Raw genomic sequence first — 20,191 nt, 5'->3', positions numbered from 1 at the left:
GTGGACAGCAGGATCTGGAAAGGCCCTGTGCTTTGTGGGTTTCCCATCCATCTCTGAACCTCTTCCTTTTCCTTTTCTGAATATACAGCTTCAAAGAAAGTCAAAAGTATAGTAGCTCAGTTATCTCTGTAACTGAAGCTAAACCAGTAACTGCTGTCAAGTATTTGGAAGGGTACAATAGGGAAGAAAAAGATGTTTTTGTGTTAATGGGGGTTGAAATGGGTTGTTATCCCAGCACTGCTATGTCAGGGGATCATTTTGATGACAGAAGAGAGGGTAGGTGGGCTCCCTGTAGCACGGGCATTTCCAGTCTGAGTATAAAGCTGAGCCCAGCATTGACAGAGAGTGAGCAATTCAGCTTTCCTCATCCTCATCTTCCTCTTCTAGGTGCTCAGGAGACAGCTTTTGTTGTTGTTGTTTTGAAGCAAAGGGTTATTCTCTCATTCTTTACAGAGTAGCAGTTGTTGAGGCTGTTTCTTTCCAGAGCCAGCCTCTTTCTTACACTCTGCTGACGAACCCCAGCGGGCTCTTCAGGGTGAGGCAGGAGAGTGGAGAGCTCAGCCTGACCCACCCCGTGGACTACGAGAGCGAGCACCACCTCTATCATCTCTTATTGAAAGCCATGGAAGTTGAGAGCACTCTTAGCAGCGTGACTGAGGTACAGGGATCACTTCACTTCCTACCCACTGTCTCTGCAATCTTTGTAACCTCGTTAGCGGGACCAGTGATGCGCACAGATAGCCTAGAAACTCTTAAAGATGCTCAGGAGGGAGGAGGCCTTATGGTCCAGGCAGAAGGCTGGGCTCTGAGCTGGGTGCAGATCTAGGCTCTGCAAAATACCTCTTATTATTCCTCTTTGGCTTTGCCTCCCATCTGCTTGGAAGTGGAGGAGTGAAGTACTCTGTATTACAGGAGTAGTGTGAGAAAAAGTGTAGCATCGGAGGGGTAAGGATGGGACAGCAGCAAAAGCAGTGACTGCCCAGGGAGTGCCCAGAATGAGGTGCCCATTTTCCTAAGCGTAGAAACTGAAATCCCCTCTCAGCATGTACTTTTGTCTCAGGTCATGGTCCATATCACCGACGAAAATGACTGTTCTCCCGAATTCCAGCACTCCATTTACAGCAGAGACAACATTCCCGAAACCATTCCTGTTGGCACGTCTCTACTGCAAGGTGAGGACCATCCCGGTACCTTTCGTTTCAGTCTTGCCACGGACCTGCTAGTTTGTGTTACATGTGCATGTTCTTACCGTGAGGAAGTACTGTCTCTTCCACAGCGGGCACTGCCTTTGTAAGATGTTGATGGTAGCTTTCCTGGAGATCTGTAGATGGCTTTTAGGTACCCTGGAAGTAGAGTTGTGAGTGTCTTCAGGTGAGGACCACTGTGCTGTGCCTAAGGAGGGATCTTGTGGTATCCCAAGAGCAGTTAAGGCAGCTGACAGGTAGTGACTTACTGGATTGCCGTAGTTTGTTTCCTTTAAATCTTGTGGCTGTCTTTTAAGTCAGCTGGGTCGTCTTTTTGTGTCCTGAAAGCAGCTGCAACTAGTTTTTTCTTTTCTTAATGTGTTAAGAAAAGAAAAGAGGTTTTTAAATGGGCAGCTAGTTTTATCAAATAAGTATTAACACTGTATAGTTGACTTACTAAGCATTAAAGGAGAAACCTTTGGAAAGCCTGTGAACTTTTATATTTATGGTTGTGGCTTACCAGTCATCATCCCAAGTTTGTTGTTTTTAAGATGGCCATGTATCACTTGTACAAAAACCCTGAGGGCACAGACAGCATTTTTAGAGGCTAGAATCCTGTTGAAAGATTAGAGCTGTTGGAAATAATTTTAAGCCCCAAGTTCCAACCAAAACTTCAAGGTCACTCTCAAAATACTGTGGTTGCATAAACAAGGACTGAACTTGGATGATGCTGACCTCTTGTCTCAGTCTTCAGAGTCCAACAGACAAGGAACAAAAGTCCTTTCTCCAATCTGTTTTACTGGTGTCGGTTAAATGCCTTCAAAGACGTCTTGAGATCTGACATAGTCTGTCATGATGTGATACATGCCGCAGGTGTGTTCTGCCTAAAGCTGGGAGAACGCTTACAGGCTCGCTGTCAGTATTCAAACTGGAAGTAGGGGCAGGTGCTGGGGTAGGTAATGGGAACACGGGCTGAGACCTCAGGGGGGTTATGATCCGTATGAGAAATAGGTAAGTGCCAAGGCAAGACTTAGCAAAAATTTACATATCTAAGACGTGTCTTTTGAAGACAGTGATGAAAATTTCCTGAATTTGAAGCTGAACGCGTGCAGGTCGCAGTGGTGATAAGAAGCTTAGCTTCCCTTGTGTAGCGACCTGCTGATAACAAGGCTGCAGGAACTGCTTTCTCTAACCACTTATCAAGAGAGGTCAGAGCTTGCTGTGGCTCAATTTTCGGTTTAATGACTCTTGGGAAGGAATAAGTTGATTGGAAAGATCAACGCCTAAAAATTCCGAAGCATGTGATTTTTGTTAAAAAGATGAATGCTCTTCTCTCCAGGAGACTTGTAAAGCTGATCAAAATTCACCCAGTTGTGAGGAAGAAAAGTACACCCCATGTCCAAAGCAAGCAGAACGGCAAAGCTGTGCAGCATGGTTGGCAATTGCATTCTGGTTTTTTGTCTTGCTACACAGCGTACATTTCAAGAGAAAGAGGCTTCTTAAAAAAGGAAATGCGAGGTGGAAGTATAGTGACAGTCAGTAAAAATGGGTGGATGAATGCCCACTTGGTGTTGAAGGGCAGATCAGTGTTGGTAGTGGCTGCAAGGAAATGATATGTGCAGTCGCCTGTACCCTGTGCTGGATGAGTGCTGTGCCACTAACTGACTGATAAAGCAAGTATCATCTCAGAAAAAGCAGCTTTTACCCTGGCTATAGTTCCTTGAGAGGTGGAATGTTGCAAGCTCAGGATGTCCCACAAACAAAAAGAAATGCAAATTCAAGACAGCCTTTGCCATTCTGTGGCTGACTGGGTTGCTATCAATGAATGAAAAAGATACCATGATATATGCCATTTGTTAAAACTGTGGATGATGTAAATGTAGATTTTAGTCATCAACCATTTTTATTTCAACACACTCGAAGTCTGGCTTGTATCATGTTTGTAGTGCTGATGCTACACTAACTGAGTCAGTCTGTCTGCTTAGTCGTTACAGGCAGATTTATGCTCACCGCATGTGCTTTAAGATGTCTGGATGCAAACAAGCTATGATCTGAAAAGCATGGAGGTATGCTCTCAGCAGGGATTACCGTACTCCTTCAGCTGCACCACTATGCCAGCAGATCAAGGCTTAGAGTTGTAGCTGGCAACTTTGTGCTAACATACTAGGCTTTGAGTTGGAGTTAGCTTGCAGTGAGTTAGCTTGCAGTAAGCTACCTCAGAGCATGGGCATAGTCAGCACAGACCTGCTTGTGGTGGCTATATGATCCTCAAAATACCTTTGCAATGCAGATCAGTTTGCAGGATGGAATGAAATGGAAGGGGAATGGAATTCCCAGTTGCTATTGGGAAGTAAGGCATGTTGTTGTCACGTACAAGTAAGCGTCACGTTCCCTATTTGCCAGAAAACATCTGGGGAAAAAGAAGTATGATCATTAAGCACATACATAAAATGTATTTTTGTGAATCATTACAGTGTCTCAGTAATGACGCTGTAGATTAAATCAGAACTTTTCAAATCAAATATGTTTTTCACTTTCTGCATGTTTTTCTAAAAACAATACTTAACCACTAAATTTAGCAGTTTTAAGTCACTTTCATTTCAATCTTTCTTGAGTTTTTAATATATTTCATCTTTCAGTACAGCAAAAGAGTGATTAACTCTAAAGCCCTTGCTTTTGTAGTCTGTAATACACCCAAACATTTATTCACAGCAGGATTTTGAGAGGTGTTAAACAAAATGTTACAACCACCCTAAATGTCCTTTTAAACCAAGAGGAGTAACTTTCCACAGGCAGAGGTAGTTGAGTTTTTTTGCAACTAAGTAGCACAGCATTTCAGTGCGCTTTTTGAAATCTTTCTCTTCCCCTTTCCTATTTTGAGTTGATATTCTGATAGTGATGGGTCGTTGTTTCTTCATCTCATTTTTGGATGACGCTGTAGCTGTCTGCCAGGGTGTCTATGCACTGCAATCACTGTTCGGCTTCCAAAAGGCTGTGTGCTACTGTGATGGCTGCATCTGTATCCTCCTGGTAGAATAAGGATTCTGTTTAATACCAGCGTGGGTATGAGTTGAAGCCTCATTGTTGGGCTAGAAAAATGGCAGGGTAATTAGAGAGGTGAGCTCCTGCTTTTAAAAATCACTTTTGATACGACGTTGTGAGCTCTAGCTCTTTGTTCTGCTGATTTGCTGCTTCTGAACAGATGGGACACCCAACGTACTGAATAAACACTTGCTGGGGAGGAATGTTTAATCACTCTTTGTACCTTGAAGTGCCAGGTAATTAAAAAGTACTTTAGCTATAACATAGCTGGGAGCTAATTAAATTTGAACGGCATCCCCAGAGAGAGTGAGGACACAGTTTATGACTGATAATGTTCTACTAACATGCATATTGATTATGCAGTAATTACCAGTGTTGACTGCTATTTGTACAAAGCATGTTGTGTAGTATTGGGATCACGGCTCTCTTGCAAGCCTGCCTTGCTGCAATCGCTCAGGCTGGGTTAGAAGAGGGGAAAAGTTGTTTTGCTTTTTTACTCCCAGCCTCCTGCTGAGTTCCCAGACTCTTACCACAAAAATAAGGCTTTTATGGATAAAACAGATTTAGGTGATGTCTGTTCTCAAAAAAAAAGTATCTGAAGATGACTTGGTAGGAAATAGCATAACCAAACCTCTTCTGCAGCATGACTGTTCTGTTAAATGTGTTCTCTAATAGTGCTTGCAACAGACTGCGACTCTGGCTCCAACTCTGAGATCACTTACTTCATCCAGAGCAGTGATTTTTCCATCACACGTCACGGGGTCATCAATTCTAACCAGAGGCTGAACTTTGAGCGAGCAAACCATATGTATGAGTTTGTGGTGATAGCTGTCGATAAAGGACATCCCCCTCGGACAGGGACGGCGTCTGTGCGCATTCGAATGGCCAACGTGAATGACGAGGCTCCTGTCTTCTCCCAGGCCGTGTAAGCCAGCTTCAATACCTGCTTCAGTTTTTACAGATGCTATTCATATGTGTAACCTTAATAACACTTGGCTAAATGGTCACTTGTTTTGTGCAACTGGAAGTACCAGTGAAATCGAGGGGTAATTTGTATGAAGTTGGCCCTTCATTTCTACATTGTATCTAAACAGTGCACCAGTTGTGATGCCAGCATATTGACTTTATAGAGAGAGAACAGAATGAATAAAAGATCTAACTCTATAGGGAATGATTTTGACTGTGTTGACTTCTAGGTCTCAAAGTGATTGTCCATGTATAAATGTATGACAGATAAAGATGGTAGTTAGCAAACATTAAAAAGTAATTTTACCATCAGCAGATTGTATTATAAACTAACTTCACGAGGCCCTGTTTGTTTAAAATGCCTTCTTTCCTTTCCTGAATGAATACAATTTCTGTTTTTTTGCATAAGTTTAAAGTATGGATATGTTTTAAATACAAAGCATAAATACATTAATTTACAAAATGATATACTGGTTTACATAATCTCTGTAGTATCTGATGCTTTCCATTAGTAGATAGGGACATAAGAAACACTGCATGACTGATATTTAGTCCTGTTTCTCATCTTTAGGAGATAAGCGATCCTGGTTTGCAGTGCAATGTAGTATGGTGCATATTGATATCTTCCTAAAGATCTTTGGAAATTATGTATACCAAAAATGCAGGATTACGATCCTAAAATACAAACCCTATGCCAAACAAAGATGCTCGAAATCTCATCTTAAACTGATAAAAGATTGCGTGATTGCATGCCCAAAGCTTAAAAAAAATTACATTCATAGTGAATTTATAATCCTTGGCTGATGGTTAATATGGCAATGGTTATTCTGATACTGAATGTGCTGCCGTTGCTCCCTTATGTCCATCAGTTACAGAACTTTCCTTTCGGAAGATGCTGGTCCCAGCACCTTAGTGGCTACCATTCGGGCAAAGGACCCTGATGGAGATGGGCTGCTGTACCTGATTACAGGAGGCAATGAGGAGGGCAACTTTGAACTGGATAGTCAGAAAGGTAAGGAAAGAGGTTTTAGAATACTGTTATTTACTGTCTAATCTGTATTGACTCTGCTTCACCTGTGTGTCAAAAATCATAAGAAAGCACCATATTTATATAATCTGCAAATGGGGATGCTTCATATCAATGAGAATTAGCTCTTTGATATGATGCTCGTTCTCCAAATATCAGCCAAAATGTGAGGTCCTGGTCCAAGGACTGTGCGGTTTAAGATGACTGAATCCTATGCTTTGCAACCAAAATACAAACTGAACCAACAATACAGTGGCAGAGAAATGTGATGCTCACTTGATTTTGTTTGTTTGTTTACATGGTAAAATAAAATCACACTTTATGCTTCCAAATTTAGGTATCATTAAACTCCGCAGAAACCCACCACCCAACCTGAAAGGGCTACAATACACACTGAACATCACTGCGATAGATGACAATGCCTCGGGGGGACCCACCCCTCTCAGCAGTTTTGCTGAGGTTATTGTAGGAGTTAACGACATTAATAACAACAAGCCTGTCTTCAGAGAGGTAAGATGTCTTTCTGCAGATATTCTTTTCCCATCCATAATTGGGGTTATAGACTCTCCTTGGCTACTGGTGATTGCCGGCGGGCTGAAGGGACTGTGTGTGCAGAGCAGAATGAATCTGTAAGTGAACACGCAGCCAGCTTTCTTCATACTTAAAGTGTAAAGTCTTCATTCTCCTTCTTTCCTTCCTCTCCCTTAGAGCTTGATTTCTTTGTAAGTATAAGTAATAAAAGTGATTTTCTTCTGAGTTCTTCTCAGACATGCTGGAAAAAATATTGACACCATGCAGCAAATTCAGGTGGCTCTGTGTAATATATAGCATTGGATATTTCGGTGTATTTTTAGTGCGCTTACTACAGTGACAGCACCTGGGTTCTGGAGAATCAGCCTCCAGGCACGTATGTGCTACAGGTAGAAGCCTATGATGCAGACCTCGGCATTAACGGAGAGGTGAAGTATGGGCTCATGCACCGAGATGGAGCTTCCCTAGGCTTCAGCATTGACCCAGACACAGGTCAGTAGCTTTCAGGTTACTGAAACAAAATGAAAATGGCGTTGTATTGTAATGAGAATGCGACTGTATGAGTGTGTCCAACTGGGCTCATGCTTTAACAGTGTAACTGCAGGGTTAGCTATAACAGCTTGTGGAATGAACACTGAAAAAAGTTCAGGGTATATGGATAGCCACGCACATAGATTAAATTCAGATGATAGTGATTAAAATGACAAATTAAGTGGGGAAACAAACCCCAGTTAAATAGGAAGATAAAAAGCTATTCTGTATCAGTTATCTTCCTATTGGATCAAGTGTAGCTATAAAAATGGAGAGCAGAAGGCGTGACTCTAACAGCTTGAGGTTGTTCTTCCCTTCAGTGTGGCCATGGTTTATTTCTCATCTCATGCACAAATAGGAGGTCCAGTGCAGTGCGTATAGGGGCAAAACCCTTGTACCAGAACAGGGCAGTGACAGACAGTCTTGATGCATTTCAGGTGAAGGAGTTATAAAAGTTGTTGATGTTTCTATAGTCAAAACAGTAAGATGTGATATTTGCATGTCCAGGACTATGCAGGAGACTGGAAGGACTGACAACAGAGCAGCAGAATCCTGGTCCCTAGCATAGTAGAGACATAGGTCTGGAAGTGGCCTCCAGAAGGCCAGTTTAAAGTCTCCCAAACAGAAGAAAAGATCTGAGACAGGGAGAGACCCTTCTGTGCTCCATGAGGAGTGAGATAACAAGGTACTCAGACTGAAGCTCCTTATCAGGGCAGCAGGAGAAAAAGCTGTTGACCCCTGGTAGGAGAGGAGAGGCAGGGGAATTGGAGTTGGTCTTGTCCAAGACACGCGTTGCAGGGTTGGTGTGGATTAAGCTTGACAGTTGTGCTGCATGCGGTCAGAGCTTCTTCTTGTGCGGGAGATGTGCTGGTCCCTTTCTGCGAATTCAGTCCCAAGGCTGTGACACGCAGAACAGGAGTTGTCTGTGTTCCCAGGAGTCATCACAACCACGCAGAGTTTTGACCGGGAGAAGCAGAGGGAGTATACGCTGTCTGTTACTGCTACCGACCGGGCACAGGAACCGCTGATCGGCGTGTGTCAGATCACCGTCCTTATTGCTGACATTAATGACAACGATCCCAAGTTTGAGAACAGTCGCTATCAGTGTGAGTGTTTCTTAACTACCTGTCCCAGTACTGCAACATGAACCTGTTTAGTAGTTCCTTATAACAGTGGTCAGTTTTTTAGGTGACCAGTCTTCCTTTGCTGCCAACTAAGCCAGTTACCGCTTAATCCATTGTCAGTGGAAATATGCAGAACTGATCACTGTCCTCTTTATTCATTGCAATACTCTTAAAAACGTTGACAGTCTTCACTCTTACAGATCAGGCAGATCTGATCCCTTCCCTTTGCAGCTTTTCCCTGCCTAGTTTTTCTGCACACTGAATTTTTATTCAGTGTCCCAAAACACAACATGACATCCTAGCTGAGAAGTCATCAGCCCCAACCAGAAGAGCAATTGTCATCTGTGTCTCTTTGACACAGCACCTCTGTTTGAATAGACTGGAGTGGTATTTATCTCTTGTCAAACAGCCCCAAATCCTTGGCTTCTAGCCTGCGATTGGCTGTGAGCCCTCATGCCTCCTGTAACTGTGCTGCTAACCTGGCTTTTCTTATTTGCCCTGGTGCCATTCCCTTTTTCATGCCCACATGACGTGCTTTTCTCCAGTCTTCCATTTAATTTTACTTGATACTTCTCCAGTAAAATCCTGCACTTCACTACACTTGGACCCTCTACGCTTGATGTCACCCACGAGTGACGAGCGTACTCCCTAGTTGCTGGACTAGATCAGGCCCTTCCTTGCGTAATTGCCTCAAAATGGCAAAAAATGGTTGATGATGCATGTAGCAACAACTCCATTTTGGAGATGTTTTGCCAGTTCTATGGAAATTTCATGTAGGGCAAAGCAGTGACCAACTCCTTATTAAACTGATGATGGCTCATAAGTAAGTCATCTTTAGCATCACAGAGGCCAGCATTTTAGCAGGATTCAAAAAGAGGTTGGATGCTTGCATGGCAGGATTTTAACAAGGAGGAGAGGTGACCTGCTCGGAATTAGTCTAAATATACATCCACACTTCAGAGTTACGCACAAGGACAGGAAGAAAATTGTGTTGCACCTTTTAGATTATCTTATAGTGACTAACTCCAAGTGCCAAACTGGCTAAAATGTGCAAATTGGGAATAGCCATTTCTGCATTCCTACCAGTGTTTTCTGCAAACCTGGCCAAAGCAGCGCTGAGAAGTCAGGTGGGAGTGATCTCACTGGAGAGAAATGTTTTTGGACAGAGCAGAGAAGTCCTTGAGGTAAAGGTAATGCTTGTGCAAAGATGAACCTTTCTACTCTACCCTCAAACATGTCCTTCAGGTGAAACTGCCCAGGATTATTTTTTTCAAAGGTAGTGAAGCTGAGAGGTCGCATTTGGTAATTACGGTGACTTCAGCACTTCTGAGGAATAGGCAGATTTTCTTCTTTTTTCATGAACACAGAGAACCAGCAAAGGTCCTGAAGCAAAGGCAGTCCTTTGGGATGGGGAAACGGCAGATAATGAGGTCACTTTATGCATAGCACTTTTCCAGCATCTATACATAAGTAATCAATGTTTGCACGTCACAGAATTAAAAATAGCTTCTTCTCTAACAAGATCAAATGCCATTAGTCATAGGTTTCTATTCTTCCTGGAAACTGCTGGTTCTTTATTCCTCTGCACTAGGATGTTGGTCAAATCCCTGATTTAAGTCATGCATCTTATCATCTGCCTGCAAAACAGACGTTAAAAAAATGATTAACTCTATACAGTAGAGATGGTATAGTAAGTGTTAGAGTTATGCCAGCAGCAAGCAGAAGTACATGAAATGAGAGAGTATGGCCCTTCCACGTAATTTTGTATTTTTTCTTACAATGCGATTTAACAGTATTTGACTATAAAGGCATAAATTTAAACACAAAAAAGGGTATTTTACAGTGTTTCTTAGCAATAAATTCCATTTTCATTAATCTATTTTAGTGCCAGTAAATCTCTTCTGAGAGCAGCTTTGGCTGTTACTGACATACCAGGGACATGAATCCTAGGCCAACTAAATGTCCTGGGGGACAAGGGAAGCTAATTAAAGCTCAAATTTGTGTTCATGGAGCAAGCAGTGGTGGTGGTGGCTTAAGGTTTTACTGCTCCGCTGCCACAGACTGTAGATATTAAGGAAGAAAACCAAAACAGAAAACATGGCCACTCCACTTTATAAATAGTGTACAAATCTGATTGTCCCACCTCAAAAATGATAAAAGAGACACATAGAAGGGAGATCAAAGATATGAAACAGTTTCTGAACAAGAAGTGATTAACTAGACTGACTGGGTTGTCTAAACCTAACTGCGACAGCCTTCCCACTGCCAGGGCCATTTCAATACACTGAGCTGATGGAGCCTTAGTGCATGGAAATGGCTCAAAAACCCAATCAGGCAAGCACCCATAGCTGCCTGGAGGAGGAATTGGGGCTGGATGGCTGAGGATGGGGGGAAGAGCAGGACCAAACTCAGATCAGAGCAATCTGAAGACTGTGGTGTGGAAAAGAGGCAGCTGGCAGGGATGCAATAGCTTTATATAAAATTATGCCTTGCAGAGAGGAGAGGAGTAGGAAATGACGGCTCACGATTTCCCATCATTTTGTTGGTGTCCCTGCCAGGAATCAGGCTTTAGGAAGACAAAATTAATTACTTTTCTGTGCAATGGGTACTTCAACTGTGCGACTCTGCCACCAGATTTTTAGGTTTTTAAAAGCAGGTTCAAAGAAGGACTGGTCTGTCTGGGACTACGGACACAAAGGCACAGCCTCTGTCTCAGGTGGATTGCTGGGAACAGGGAGTGAGACCTAAGGAAAGGGACATGTATAAAATGATCATTGCCCTTGCCCTGGGCAGCTTCTCCAAAACACTGGGGTGTTGGGGGCATCTTCACTATGACCTGAGTCTTCATGCTTTGTGATTACCTACTGCCTTCCACTGGCGATGCTGCTGCTGCCACTCACATTCAGGATTAATTCAATTCACGCAGAATTCCTTTTGATGCCAACCTGCTTTTATCAGCAGCTGAGCCCAGCAGCCTGGGCTGTGATCTGAAGCAGCGGGCAGGCAGGCGGCTGCGGGGTTTGCCAGCGCCGCTGTGGAGAGGCACGAGTGCTGGCAGTGGCGTAGTCAGTAAATCTGCTTCACCAGCAGCTGGCTTAACAACCCAGCGTGTCAGGGGGAAGGGAAGGGGAAGCTAAAAGAGGGCTGTAGACACCCTGCTAGTGACGATACTTTATAACCTGCCTCATTACAGAAACATTTAATCTCACAGGAAGAGATTGTTTTTGTGCGGGAGTATTTCTATTACATACAGCCTGGTAAATCAGAGCAAGACCTGCTGACAATACCTTTGTCTTTTCAAAGACTTCCTCAGCGAAGACACTCCAGTGGGGACGAGTTTCCTCCGTGTTGCAGCTCATGACAGTGACCAAGGTGTGAATGCTGCTGTCACATACTCAATGTTAGAGCACCAACTGGAATACTTCCAGATCAACCCCAGCACGGGCTGGGTATACGTGAACCACTGGCTATCCCAGGTAATGCGACTCTCTGCTTGGAACAGAGCAACCTCCAACCCCTCAAATCCATTGCAGAGGGTTAATTGCAATCTCTTGATTTATACAAAATGGTTTGCAAATATCCTCGATCTTCTTTGTTTCATAGACAACGCGCATTAGTCGCTATATTGTAGCGACAGATGGAGGGAACAGAAGCAGCACTGTGGAGCTGATGGTAACTGTCACTAATGCACTCAGCCAGCCGCCCGGTGGGAGCGGAGCAGATACTGGGTAACCATCCCCGAAAACACCATTCGTGACACCAAGATAGTGGTATGTTAAAAGTGCAATTACTTCCCTCCCTCTTCATTTCAACTTCTTCCTCTGTTGTGCTCTGTCTCCGTGTTAAGGGTGCATGGATGCCCACTCTGCAACCTTACTGCATTGTGCTGTTTCCTTACCAGCCTTCACAGCTGTGTACCCCGTTAGTGTTTGTCAGGAGTACCTGTTGCAGAATAGGCTGGCCTTGCAGCTGGCAGCAGTTTTCCCAGTGACTTCTTACACCAACAGCCCTCAGGGTGTGCTCCCGCAGGCAGCGGCTTTGAATGAGAAGCAAGACCCATGCCCTGCCTGTGTGGGAAATCCTTGAGTGTTCCCACCAAGGGCCAGCTCCTCACTGCTCCATCCTCAGTGGACCGTGCTGGCTGCCTGTCTGCATCTTTCCTACAGCTTTTCTCAGTTTAGCACTACAGCATGGAATGGCTGTAGTTTGCTTTGGACTCTTCTAACCCAAACCAATTCCTTTTTAACCTGTACAGACTTACTCTTTAAGGATAGTCTCTTCCATAAATTGCCAGATAATTCCTGCCTTCCTCCTCCTGCATGTAATATCCAAGCACTTGCAAACAATTTAGGTTTTGTCTGTATCTTGCCTGGTAAAATATACTACTCAGTGGAGAAACAGTCTCCTTTTGGATTGCTTTTGTTTTGGAAGGAGGAGAGAGGAGGGATTTCCTTTAGCTAGTGATGCAGTTCTTGCTTGGCACATTTACAGGCAGGTAAATTTACTGTTGATTAAAGACCTGCATCAAACCTAAATTTCATAAAATGAAACTCAGCTCTGTAAACTGTTTCTCTTTTGTCTGTTATCCAAGTCATAGAGGCATGTATATTCTTGGAGAACATACATGCGCGTATGTTCTTGCCGTCAAACTGAACATTTAACACTTGCAACCCCGTGCTTTATGAACCTATGTGGTGGCTCTTTTCTTCTTCAGACCGTCAAAGCCACATCACCTCTTGGTGATCCCAGGGTTACGTATAATCTGGAGGAGGGTCAAGTTCCAGAGACTAACATGCCCGTTCGTTTCTATCTGAAGCCAAACAGAGCTGATGGATCTGCTTCTCTTCTAGTCGCTGAACCACTTGACTTTGAGACAACTAAGTTTTTCACCCTGACAGTCCGGGCACAAAACGTAGCAATGACTCCTTTAGCTTCCTTTACCACTGTTTGTGTGAACGTAACAGGTAAGCTTTGTTGCTGTTAGAACAGCTCATTCAGAACAACATTCTTGTTATTTTTAGTGTAACACCACGAATTAAGGTAACATCCATGAAATGCCAAGCCACCTAAGAACGCTTTGTACGTTTCCATACTGTAAAAGAAAGTTGTGCAGTCATTAAAAAGGTCTATTTGAGACAATTTCCAAGTACAACTATCAAATGTGGAAATGTGATAGTGCAAAAATGGGCTGTCTGAATGTTTACGCAACACTAGTGGCTGCTTTTATAAATGTAATTGGAAAGATTTGCTTTTGATAGGAGGAGAAATCTAGTCAATGTCTCCAAGCTATTGAAAGGAGATGACTGTTACTGGAAATATTCTGTGCTATAGAAAAAGAAACAGCCCAGATAGGTTGGATTTGAGTTTCATATCTGTTTAGGGGTTTTTGTTATGTTCAGAATTTTCTATTGAACACTGAGATTAAAACTCTAGAAATGAAAATGTAATAGATGCAGTTTTTAAAAATTTGATCCAACCTTCCTTATAGTAGGATCTTTTTGTAAGGCTCTACTCCTGTAGATCCACGTAAAACCATAAATCTGATTTTAATCTCTGCTTTTTGAAGCATTAGTGGAGTTACTTTTGATATGTAGACATTTAGATGAAAATATGAATAAGTGAAGTCACCAGCAAAAACATTTGTCTTGCTCACCACCATGGAAATGAGAGACTGAAGTGGTAATTTGAATGGGAATCCAACTTCCCTGCTTCACTTTATCACAGCATTGTCCTGTCTTCCACAGTCCACCAAGTGCTTCAAGTCAGAGTCTGCGCCTCATTGTAGATTATGGACCCTGTCCCAAAAGATTTTTCCTACAGTGCAGTTATTGGTATCAGAATTTGGCAGAAACTTCATTTTGCTCACAAGCAAAAAGCCTTTTTCAATAAGTTAGTATTTCATATGAAAAAAGGTTTCACACACGTGTATGCATAAGTAGGAGAAAAAAGCAAGTTAAACACCTTTAAGAGAGAAATAAGCACCAGAAAGTTTCATATGCAGAATTGTCCTTTATTTATGCACAAGCACACAGAAAAGGAAGTCTTTTATAGCATCTTATTTTCCTTACCTTGCTCAGTGAATTTGCTGAAATTTATCTCTAACAAGACATATTCTCTTCTATAAAATATGAAAAAAAAAGCCTGTTAGAAAAGAAGTTTTCACAGACGATTATGCATATAAGAGAGAAAGAAAATTGGGATTTACGGGACCCTACACTGACAACTTAAAAAAAAAAAAGTAATTTAAGACATTAGTCCTGCAAATAGTTGTGTGTCAGAATCAATGGAGTCATGTGGCAGTAGTAAAACTAAATGTGTGCTTAAGGGTTTGCAGAATGAGATATTAAGAATTTTGTCTGCTCTTCATAAAGACAGATGGATCCGAGGAACTGTCATTACAGCTCCTCTGTTTTGGCACAGTGCCACGACACAGGAAAACTACTTTCTTAAAATGTGGCTGTTAAACTGTGAAAAGTGCAAAAAGATGTAGGGGACTATACAGCATTTCTGAGTTTAGTCGTCTTACAGACAAAGAGGAACCCAGACTGATTTGTCATGGGTTGAGCAGGAGGGTGTGATTCCAGAGCAGTTTAAATGGATCTGAGTCCGTGCTGCCATAGTTCTCCTGCCTGTCCCTTGTGCTCACCTGGTCCTACACAGCAGTTTTAGGGAGAAAACGTGTCAGAAGCCAGCCCTTCAAAACACTGGACATACCTTTTCCAGTTTAGGTCTCTACAGGGGTCAGGCAAGGAAGACAAGCAAGACCAGCACTGATGTAAGCTTAGCATGGCTTTGCCTTGTACTTAGTCTGACCTGACTGCAGAAGGCCACTACTGGGGCAGCCCTTCCTTTCCTTCACCCACCACGTCCCTTGCGTTGGATCTGGCGATCACACAGCTGCAGAGCGTGTCAGATCACAGCTAGCCCTTTTCTCGCCAGAAAGTCAGTCTCTCTCAGAGCAACAAAATAAACACTGTCGACATGGGGCCACATGATCCAGCTCGTGGGAAGGGGGATCCCATGGCTTAGAGCAGGATGACAAGAGTGGGAAGATCAGCATGCTTCCTTTGGACATTGGCCAGTAGTTAGATGAGGGAAGGCTAATGTGCAACTGCACCCTAAATAATCATTAGGTCCTACAGCCTAACGTAACTCTGGCTGTACTGCCCTGGAAAGGCCAGGAAAGACTGTTTTACACACGTTCTTTGTCAACTCTATAGACTCTGCAATTTTAATTTCCATTGTATGTTAATCAGCCCTTAATAAAATGCTGAAATTAACTACTGCTGTAGATAACCAGCTCTTTACAGACTGTGGATGAAAGGCCTCCTGGTCCTGGCATTCATGGACTTACTATAAGAAGATTGCTGGTCAAATCGTTAGCTAGTATCTTAGCTGAGATTAGGCCACTGTCTCCCAGAAACTGCTCAATGTCTATAAAATGCCTCCTGACAGCTGCCATGAAAATGGGAAGACCCAAAGCAGGATTGCTTCTTACTGTAAACAATGTGAGTTCTTTCTCCAAGCAAAACTATGACTGTGGAAAAAAATACAGTAAAAAAAAGTCTTCAAACATTTTCTTACCATAGTCCCCATCACCTCCTTTTGCAGATGTCAATGATAATGTTCCATTCTTCGTGTCTTCTAACTACGAGGTGTCTGTGCCAGAAGGAGCTGATGTTGGCACATCTGTGGTTCAGGTGTTAGCTACGGACTTGGATTCTGGCCTGCATGGAGAGGTTTGACCTTACATCCAATTCTTTTCCTCCCAATAGGCAAATTTTAGTATTGTAATTAGTGAGAGTGCACAGACAGCAGATGACAGGGTAATGAGCCACAAACACTTCTTACAGCACTTGTCAAGCATTTGTCTAGCATATGCCTGATGTGCATAATATGGGATGCAGGCAGAGAAGATGCTGTTCACAATCTTGGGATCCTGCATCATAGCAGCTCATCCTGACCCAGCAACTGTGACAAAGCACTACTGCTGTGTGATTCTCAGGGTTGCTCCCATGACAAGACAAGTGGAGGTGGCTGCAGAACATGTTTCCAAACTCTTGTCTCTTTAGCTCATTATTTAATTGACCATCAGTGATTATGGTCAGTTAAAAACGGCCATTTAAATGCGGTCAATTAAATAACATTTCATTTCACCATCATTGGTCAAATGGTTGGTCAAACCAACATTTGACCATCATTGTCATAATTACCCAACCCTAGGAAAAAGCAGTGTTATGAAGGAAACGGCTCATTTTCTGTGCATTTTCCTGAGCCTTTTCCAAAAATCCTACTAGCTCCTCTGGGAGGGAACTCTGGCTAGTAGAGATCTGCTGTTCTGTAACTGTCATTTTGCAACTTCTGAAGATCAGCCTGTGTGGTAGAACTGCCTGGCGGTACTCTGGGCATGACTTGGGGGTGGGGGCGGAAATGTTTTTTTCAGAGGAGGAAGCCAAACCTTTTTTAAAGGGAAAAATGTGGCTAGCTTTCATCAGTGGAGGGTTTTATTTGTTCAGTCCTGTTGAACGGGACCCAAACTCTCAGTTAGCCACATTTTTTTTGAGACCAGAAGCACAGTGGGTTGCTAGAAGCTGGGGAGACACCAGGGAAGATGCCATTCCAGACATTCTCTGTCCTTGTGTTATTCATGATCTTTCTTAACTGCTCCTACTGGCCACTGTTGGAGGTTAGATACTGGGCTTAATGGGCCTTGATATCACCGGTACAGATGTTCTTCTGTTTAAGAACTCTCTTTTTTTATATCAAAATGGGCAAAAGACTTAGAAAAATTATGTCCAGATGAACTGTCTTTCCTCAGGGTGTTGCTACTTTGCAGACAGACCCAGGAGGCTACTGGGGAAGGGGGAGGTCACAGCACTTGGACATACAAATGAAAGTGGAAAATGCAACCTCCCTTAACTATTTCCTTTTTAGGTTCGCTACTTAATATTGAAAGATGCTAGTGAGGATTACCAATTCTTCACCATTGAGCCTGAGACAGGAATTATTTCCACCCATGCATCTTTTGACAGAGAGAAAAGAGCCTCTTACTTGATTGAAGTTCAGTCTCAGGACTCTTCAGGATCTGCTAGACCTGGTGTTCATGGGCAGCCCAACACAGGTAAAACTAGTAAGGAATTATATATTGGGTAAAAGATATCAGACATTGGGTTCCTTAACTGTTCTAGACTTGGGGGGTATGTGAGCTGTCTGGAATACAAGGTATTCCACCTCTGCCATTTCTAGTCTGCATGTTCCTCTTGCATCTCCTTCTTAGACACAGCCTACGTAAGGATTTTTGTCAGCGATGTGAATGACAACGCTCCAGCATTTCCTCGGTCAGTGTACGAGGTCAGCATAGATGAGGACAGGGATGTTGGAAGTCCTGTTGTGACAGCAACAGCAGATGATGAAGATGAGGGTGAGTGGACCCTGCATGTCTTTCTAAGTCCTCTTAGTATTACTGTGTGTTGTGTGTAGGGCTACTTTCTTCATGGGCAAACAAATCTGTGCATTCAGGAAATGATTAAGCATTTCAGGCATTTGTAAAACTGAGGAGAGAAGTTCTGGGCACATGGGAGCATTTTCTTTTATTAGGTGCTCAGGTTCACAGTGCAAAGGTTAAGCTAGCTGGCATTCTCTTTGGGGCAGAATGAAATCACCTGGAATCACAACCCTGCTGTAACTTCACAAGAGGTTACATAAATACTCACTCACTCCTGAGCATGTGCTTGCTTTGTGCTGACTCCTGCGCTTTCCAGATCTCCCTGAGAGTCAGTTTTACTTACTGCTATTGCAAGAAAACCAAACCTGTGTGTTTTTTGGTGAGCTAGTGGGTTGAATACGCGTGTAGAAGAATCTGACAAACAGTGGAAAATGTGGGATGACGTGGCCAGAAATGAAGGCAGGGAGAAGGCAGGAATAAGGCAGGAAAAAAGGGAAAGCCAGACCTTCTTTTTGGGCTCACACTCACATCAGCTCTGACGGTGTGAAACTGCCCCTACAGTGTGGTGAGACCAGATGGGCTGGGCCAGCCCAACAGCATGCACCACCGGTCAGTTCCTGTCTTTGCTTCTGCTGTGGCTTTTTTTCTCCTTTCATGAGCTGGTGCAGCTCAACTTGCTGGAGAAACACAAACCCAGTGGAAAACAGAAGGCAAGCTGGTGTGTTGGTGACAGAGCCCAAATGAGCACCAGAGGAACGTGTTGCTGGGAGCAGGTGGGAGTTGACCGTTCCTTGCAGTGGCAGTGCCGTAATGCCTGTGCCTCTTAGTGCCCATGATGGAGAAGTAAAGAGGCCATTTAAAACTGGCTGCTGCACTTGAGAGAATTTGGCAAAAGCAACTAGCAAGTGATGCTCAAACTCATGCTGCAAAGGCAGCCAGGCTCTTCCAAGCACTAATGTTGAGCACAGCCTTTTCATTTTCTTGCCATCCATGTTACTCTAGTCTTCTCATCCACAGTTGACTCACAACTTAAAATGCTGAATGTTCTTTCTACTCCTAGCAGTTCACCTATTTAATTTGGGAAGTGACTTTTTATCCTGGAATGCAATGTCATGTATTTTTTTTGCTTTTCAAATAAGTAAACATGAAGCACCAAACAATTTTCTTTTTTTTGTTCCTAAACGTTTTGCAGCAATCAAACAACTGCTGTTGTACAGGTGGAATGTTCTTCTGAGATGAATTCTTGCTCAAAATAGAAGACTTCTGTTATATTTTAGCACCATCCAGTGGTTAAAAAAAAAAAAAAAGTTAAGGAATATTGGCATTTGAAATGGGAAGCTTAGGAAACATTTAGCAAAAATAGCTTCTAGTATTTTAATAGTATGTTACTTTTTTATTATTGGCAAATGAATGCACAATAAATTAGAGGCACACAATTCCTTCATTATCAATAAACAGGTGCTTGTCTGTGACTGCAAATTGTATTTGTAAATATAAATGCAGACCTAACCCCCAATTTACCATACACAAACCCTTCAAATTACATACATGGATCATTCTGTTTGTGGCTGTGTCTATGTTTTATCTCCCACACACACTGTAACAGTCTGGGCAAATAAGGTTTCTCTTGGATACATGTCCAGTGTGTATAGCTGGATTGAGCACTCAGAAAGTGAACAGGCAGTGGTCGTTTGCTTTCTCTTGTAGGTTCAAATGCCAAACTAAGGTATCAGATCACATCAGGAAACGTGAAAGGAGTTTTTGATGTGGAACCTGAGGTTGGAACTGTCTTCATTGCTCAGCCTCTGGATTATGAACAAGAACAACGTTATGAGCTCCGGCTTGTAGCTTCTGATGGAAAATGGGAAAACCACACTCTTATCATCATCAATGTTGTCAATAAGAATGACGAAGCACCAGTCTTCACTCAGAACGAATACCAGGGCAGCGTCTTGGAGGAGCTCACAGATCTGCCTGTACTTGTCCTAAAGGTAAAGCAGTTTGCACAAAGCAGGGCAAAACCTGACTTTTTGTTCAGCTCAATCCCATCCATTCACACAAATCCAAAAAGATAGTTTATTTAGGGTGGGTGAGCCCTGGTATTAGGATTTAGCTAGCAACTTTCTGTAAAGAAGCGAATAAAGAAAGCCTGGTCGAATTTGCATGGTGGACTTGCTCCCTTGACCAGCATAAATAATGGTTGGACTCAATGACCTTAAGGGTCGTTTCCAACCTAAATGATTCTATGATTCTAAATGTTGAAAAACGTGATGGCGTTCCTTTACAAAGCAGAATTAGCATATTTTGAGTAACTGTATAACCATAGCGTGGTTGGCACGTG

At 42.9% G+C, this 20,191-nt stretch overlaps 1 protein-coding gene across 1 annotated transcript in view; it reads left to right on the top strand.

Annotated features, from left to right (window-relative positions):
- The window catches only part of LOC127012961 (neural-cadherin-like), a 59,312-nt gene that overhangs the window by 18,972 nt on the left and 20,149 nt on the right, over positions 1–20,191 (top strand). The window contains 15 exon segments of the mRNA XM_050891448.1: positions 454–658; positions 1,061–1,172; positions 4,902–5,151; positions 6,062–6,204; positions 6,557–6,729; positions 7,074–7,242; positions 8,217–8,387; positions 11,709–11,881; positions 12,009–12,108; positions 12,111–12,175; positions 13,120–13,369; positions 16,017–16,144; positions 17,340–17,526; positions 17,683–17,826; positions 19,558–19,841. Coding sequence (XP_050747405.1) covers positions 454–658; positions 1,061–1,172; positions 4,902–5,151; positions 6,062–6,204; positions 6,557–6,729; positions 7,074–7,242; positions 8,217–8,387; positions 11,709–11,881; positions 12,009–12,108; positions 12,111–12,175; positions 13,120–13,369; positions 16,017–16,144; positions 17,340–17,526; positions 17,683–17,826; positions 19,558–19,841 — 2,554 coding nt within the window.

Source organism: Gymnogyps californianus, chromosome 2 (assembly GCF_018139145.2).
Source record: "Gymnogyps californianus isolate 813 chromosome 2, ASM1813914v2, whole genome shotgun sequence".
Taxonomy (NCBI): domain Eukaryota; kingdom Metazoa; phylum Chordata; class Aves; order Accipitriformes; family Cathartidae; genus Gymnogyps; species Gymnogyps californianus.
Note: the sequence above shows the minus strand (reverse complement) of the source record. Positions and strands in the feature narration are given on the sequence as shown.